General features: G+C 32.8%; 1 protein-coding gene across 1 annotated transcript; it reads left to right on the forward strand.

Annotated features, from left to right (window-relative positions):
* Window positions 1–360: 360 nt before the first annotated feature.
* LOC126693498 (DNA-directed RNA polymerase V subunit 5A-like) lies at window positions 361–5,975 on the forward strand. Its single transcript, XM_050389484.1, has 4 exons — window positions 361–698; window positions 2,423–2,599; window positions 3,223–3,336; window positions 5,656–5,975. The coding sequence occupies exons 1-4, from the start codon at window positions 414–416 to the stop codon at window positions 5,779–5,781; spliced, it is 702 nt and encodes a 233-aa protein (XP_050245441.1). The 5' UTR covers window positions 361–413; the 3' UTR covers window positions 5,782–5,975.
* The last annotated feature ends 228 nt before the right edge of the window (window positions 5,976–6,203 follow it).

Below are 6,203 nucleotides of genomic sequence, written 5' to 3' on the forward strand. Positions count from 1 at the left end.
TTGTGGGTTTTTTTTTTTTTTTTTTTTCCTGTTGTGGTGGTTGTGGTTGTGGCTGATGGTAGAGTGGTTGTGGTCAGTGCTATGATGTTTTTTTGGATAATGGAATATATTATTTTATTGTAGTGGTTATATTATTTTATTGTGATGTTTATATTATTTTATTGTGTTGAAAACTAAAATAGATTCACTGCTACGATATGTGTAGGTAAAATAGATAAAATAACTTTTGATAGAACTAAAAAACTAAATTTTTAACTCCACTACTGTGAAAAATACTCTTAAGAGCTTTTGAAGTATTTTCCTCCAAAGTAAACTGTGGTTATAGATTAGTCATTTTGGTGAGACATATAGAAATACAGACAAAGGGAGCTTGTTTGGCATTTTTGTTCAGAAAGAGAAAGAGAGAGAGAGAGATGGAGGGTGCTGGTACTGAAGCTGAGGGGCAGGGTGAAATGAATGGGGATCAGGAGATTCTAGGACCTTGTATGAGCAGCTATGTGGACCAAGAAAGCACCGAGAGTCACAGATACTACCTAGCTCGCAGAACTGTGCTGGAAATGATCAAGGACCGAGGCTATTCTGTACCCACTTCAGAGATCGAGCTCTCTCTCCAAGACTTCAGAGCCATTCATGGCCAAACTCCCGACATTGAGCGCCTCCGCCTCTCCGCCACTCATCGCACAGACCCTCTCAAAAGAGTAATAATGCTTTTCTGGGTTTGTCTTGGTTTTTCCAATGAATCAGGTTTTTTTTTTATTCCTTGTTTCTTGTGTCTTGGACTAGCAAATAGTTCTAGTAGTAAGCCTTTTCTGGGTTTGTCTTGGTTTTTCGATTTAATGAAGTCTTGGACTAGGAAATAGAATAGTACAGTGCTAGAAATATGGTTCAGTTAGTTCAGTTTCTGTTGTTTCTTGTGTTTTCTTTGGGTGCTAAATGTTAAGTTTTAGCCCCTTTTTTCTTAGTTTCTGTGTAGGCTAGGCATTTTGTTTCTTCATTAGGTGAACTTAAAGATTTGCATGTATATTCATCGGTTAAAAAAAAAAAAAAAAAAAAAACCAGAAATTTGCATGTACATCAGGTTTTTGTTTTGAGCATTTATGGATGAAAGTAACCTGCAGATTATATTAAAAAAACACTCAGCTGAGCTAAGCTTTAAAAAAAAAAAAAAAATCTTTGTTACTTTTCTTTGTCTAGTAAATACAAAATAGTAATGGTGTGCTAAAAATACTATTCACTTTGTAAGTTTTAGCCTTTTTTTATTTGCGTTTCTGATTGTTTGGTTGCTGTGTATGCTAGGCACCTTGTTCTTCATTAGGTGAACTTCAAATTTGCATGTACATAATAGGTTTTAGTTTGGAGGATTTAAGGATGAAAGGAAACTCCAGATTGTATTAAAAGCACACTCAGCTCAGCTAAATTAGTATTTGTTTTCATGTTCATGTTGAGGTCTGTTGCCTTAGTCATTCTCACCCTCTATTTAATTTGCCTGCACTTTCTTTAGCCGCACTAAACTCTTCCTCTCATTTTGAGCCCAATTTGTTGTACCTTTAATTTGGCTAGAAGCTAATTTCATCACCTTTCACGCCAACATGCAGTATGTGCCATCTGTTTCTTGTGGTTATTTTTTATAAACTTCAGTATGGATTTTCATAGTGCATTTGTTTACTTCGTTTCTGATATATGGTACAGTAAATATAAATAGCATTTGATCATGGTGCAAAGTGGTATAGATTTTGTTGTTAATTCTGTTATTGGCTAAGATTTTCCTGCTTAATTTTTGAGCTGTGTTTCGTTTTAGTCTTTTTCTTTGGGTGTAAGTACTGGTGTTTGATGACAAAATGTAATGCTAGATTGTCTTGACATGAGAATTTTTATTGAACAGAAATGAATTATTGATAGACTTAACACGCCATTTGTATTAATAGAAAACCCTATGTGAAGATAGTTTTCCGCATTTTTCTGTATTTGGTAGTATCTGAAAAAAATAAAATAAAATAAAAAAATAAAAATAAAAATAAATAAAAAATAAAAATAAAAACTATTTCTTAACTTCCCTTATTTAGCTTGGCGTGAGATAGAGTTGTTTTTCACTAAAATTTTTTGAAAAACAATTATATCTCACGCGAAGCTAAATAAGAGAAGTCAACAAATAGTTTTTCGACTCATTTTAAAGTTACTACCAAACATAGGAAAATGAGATAGTTTTCTAGGAAATGCTTTTTGAAAAATGATTAATTTTCCAGAAAATATTAAAGTCGAAACAAACAGAGCGAAGTGTCAGAAAAAAAGGCAGCAATAGGAAATGTTGTGTTATTTATTTTTTGGCACTTTATTTGCTTTCGAGATTTGATTTTAGTTATACATCAAGCAGTCCTTATTTGATAAATCTAATGATGGTTTTTATTTTCATTTTTAATTGCAGATTTTGGTAATTTTTTGTGGCCCAAGTATGGTAAAAGTTAATTCGATCCGTCTCATTACAAGTCAGATTGCCAACAAGGAGACTTTAAGTGGGTTGATATTAATAGTGCAAAACCATATAACAAACCAAGCTTTAAAAGCTGTGGATATTCTTCCATTTAAAGTTGAAATATTCCAGGTTAGTTAGCCCTTTGCCTTTTAACATGCCATCTATTGTCTTGATCTACTTATCCTTTTTCCGTGGTCTGGTTTCGGAAAACTTAGGTTTTTCATGGGTCATATGCACTGTTGTTGTGTGTACACACTTAAAATCTGGTGCTTTCTTTATCACTAAATGAGAGTATATGATATAAAAATTTAATGTAAAATTTTATTTTTTTGACCACGTAGAAAAAGTTGTCTCCACATTGTGCCTTCAACAATCTAGAAAGATACTTTGTCTAGAACAAAATCTTCTATTCTTCAAAGTAACATAGAGTTCCTAAACTACTGTCGGGCACCTCAGGTCAAAAAATTAATTGACTAACTTGTTCTTCTTACAATGTACAGTTATGGATGTTTAAGGCACATATAGGTTCCTGTCTTTTTTTTATTTAAGATTGAAAAGGACTGCATTATGTGGCTTTGCGTGAATGAAGTTCTTTTGAATATTCTCACTTTTATTAAACTTGTTTACTAATCCTTGAGTCTGAAGTTAATAATCTAATACTTCCAAAAGCTTGAGTTGATGGGAAATGTTAAATTTAATCATTTATTGATCTCATTCGCCAACATTTTCATGATGGGTTTGTTTTTTGTCAGATCACTGACATGCTGGTTAACATTACTAAGCATGTGTTAAAGCCAAAGCATCGCGTTCTGACTGACCAAGAGAAACAAAGGCTCTTAAAAAAGTACAACATAGATGAAAAGCAGGTCAGTTCTTTATTTTATTTTATTTTTGGATAATAAAATCTAGAAAAGCACTTATCAGTAAAATTAAAATAAAATTTAGAAAAGCTACAGGGGAGATATCTCAGGAAACAGAGCTTGTTTGATTTCTTTGGTAAATCTGGCAGTGGATTATTGCTTTGTGTGTGTTTATAATGAAATTATTTTTTTACATCAAATGTGCTAATAGGAGCATATGTGCATCCGATGTACTTGTATTGATACTTTGATTTCTGGAATAGTCATGCAAATATTTAATGCTTCTTCAAGACTACTCAATTCAACTAACTCTTGATCCTAAGCCCCGTGTAAATGGGGTTGCCTTTTGGAAGGAAGTGGATTAATTTTCATAATCTATTTTTTTTTTCCACAATAAATGGATTGTATGGTGTGCCTAAAAAATTTTGTGATTCTTTGGTGGATAGGCAGGGGAAAATAAGAGGAAGACTTAAGAATTGTGGCTATCATAGGTGTATTGCTTTATCTTAGTTTAAGAAATTGTTATATTATATATATATATATATATATATATATATATATATTAATTGTGGACTTGTTTGGAAATTTTTAGAATTATGAGATGGTATATTATGAAATATGCTAAAGCAGGAACAACAATTTAGCATATGATAAATCTGAACTGCAATTTGCATTTCTCATGCAATATGCCTTATGTTTTTCTGCATAAGGTAGTTTCTTCAATATATATCTTTATTAATTATAAAAAAAAAAAAAGGGTTTGTGTTACAAAAAAGTACATAGTAAAGGGACTTAGCTGTAGTCATTTGATTGACAATAGGACATAAATTTTAGTGACCTCATATGGTCTCAATGGTGCTATGCAGAAATTTCATATTTCCTGTCAATGTTCTCTGTTTGTTTGTGAAGGAAGAACATTTTTACTATTACCAAACTTTCAGATCTGAAAGATCTATCTTGGTTCAGGATTTCGCCCCAAATATATGGCATTCTCAATGCTTCTACCCTTTCAAGTAAAATATACAGTATGTTACTTCTTGGGGTGACCTGTATCACAAATCTCCTGAAGTGCTTTTAAATAATGTAAAGAGTTATTTCTATTGTATCATTCTTGCTATCCTTTGTTGGAAATGTGATTCAAATTTCATATTTCCCTCCACGACAATTGCTGAAAACCTTATTGGGGTATTTCCATCTTAAGCTACTCTTTTTATAGAATTTATGCTTTTGAACCGTGGAATGAAGTAACTGCTACAACTGCTATATAGCGGTATGTTGGCTTGGCTGGGTGCACTACAGGATTTTATCGTCTAAGAGTGGGGTATTGCCATCTTGATCTGCTCTTTGTACTAGCTACAAACCATAAGCATAGCACAACTGAAGGGTGAAAATTCATTCTAATCCCCAATAAATAAAGCGTTTTCCTCTTTGAAGCAGGAAGCTAAGAAATCGATTCAATTTCCATTCTTTGGGCTACAAGAGTTTGAAAACTTCCATTATGTGAGGACTCAAATACTTGGGTGCACTGGTATTGCATTTAGATTTGAGGATTTAAAATCAAGGAAATCATTTAACCATATTAGTATAAATTGCTTCATCAAAATTCTAACGACAAACATATGATGGATTTAGGTTACAAAGGTTTGCCTTGATTGTATCATGAATCTGAACTAACATCTCACACCTGATCATTTCAAACTCATATCAGTAAGGCATAATTCTATCCATGATAAAATCAATGGAAGAATCTTAGAGTTTTCTTACTCAAATGAAACCATTTAAACAGATAAACTAAAATTCAAACATTCTGTTATAATAGTTTACTAAAAGGCCTGACCCCCCAAAGAGAGAGAGAGAGAAGACATATAAGGAATGTTACTTCTACTATTTTATAATGCTTTCTCATCACGTAAAGTTGGTTCATGGTTAAGTTGTTTCTGTTTTAGCTTCTTAGTTTGGGGATGGAATTGATAATCCTTGAGCTTTCTTTTGTCTGACAAGATAGAAATGGTACAGTTTCTTCTTAATGCTGATTTTGTTTCTTCTGATGGTAATTGATAATAAAATAAGGCAATGAACTTATGCCTTTAGGTTGTGAATGTCGTTTGTTGGCCAACTCAAAGTTGACATAGGTATTATTAATTTAGCCAGCATGTAATTTGTTGTCTGCAGTGTCTTGATAGAGGAAAACTGCTCTTTGTAGCCAATAGATTATGCCAAAAACTTATCACTTCCCATTTAAGGCATATGAATTATGATTATGTGTTGATTTATTTAAATTGCTCAAAGTCAGTGTTATATTTCACTTTGGTTTTCTTTCCTCAGCTTCCTCGAATGTTGCAAAAAGATGCAATTGCAAGATACTTCGCCCTTGAGAAAGGGCAAGTGTTGAAGGTTACCTATGGTGGTGAAATCACCCAGTCGCATGTTACTTACCGATGTGTCTGGTGATGCCGATGCCTTCTTTAATTCAGTTTTCTTATGCATCTTCCTCTTTAAGTTCTCTTGTATCATCTGATGTATGCTTGCTTTATGAACGCTTCAGGTCACACTACCTATGATGCTTGGTAGTGATGTGTGCTTTATGAAACAGTTTGGGTTACTATGATCCTTTGTAGTTCATTAACAGTCTTATTTTCATGTCATTTTGGATCTCTTAATATGGTTTACTGCTTTACAAAGATTTTGCATCCCCAGTCCTAGCTAAAACGCAAGGCATAGCAAATTGAAGAAAAATACTATATATATTGAAGTTGTTAGAATGTCTGTTAAATGATTGAATTGATTATTTTCTAACCATTCCAAAATCAACCATTTATGATTTTGGAATGGCAAAATGCATCCATTGGTCTAAAGATAACTGTGAACATATT

Source organism: Quercus robur, chromosome 7, assembly GCF_932294415.1.
Source record: "Quercus robur chromosome 7, dhQueRobu3.1, whole genome shotgun sequence".
Classification (NCBI taxonomy): domain Eukaryota; kingdom Viridiplantae; phylum Streptophyta; class Magnoliopsida; order Fagales; family Fagaceae; genus Quercus; species Quercus robur.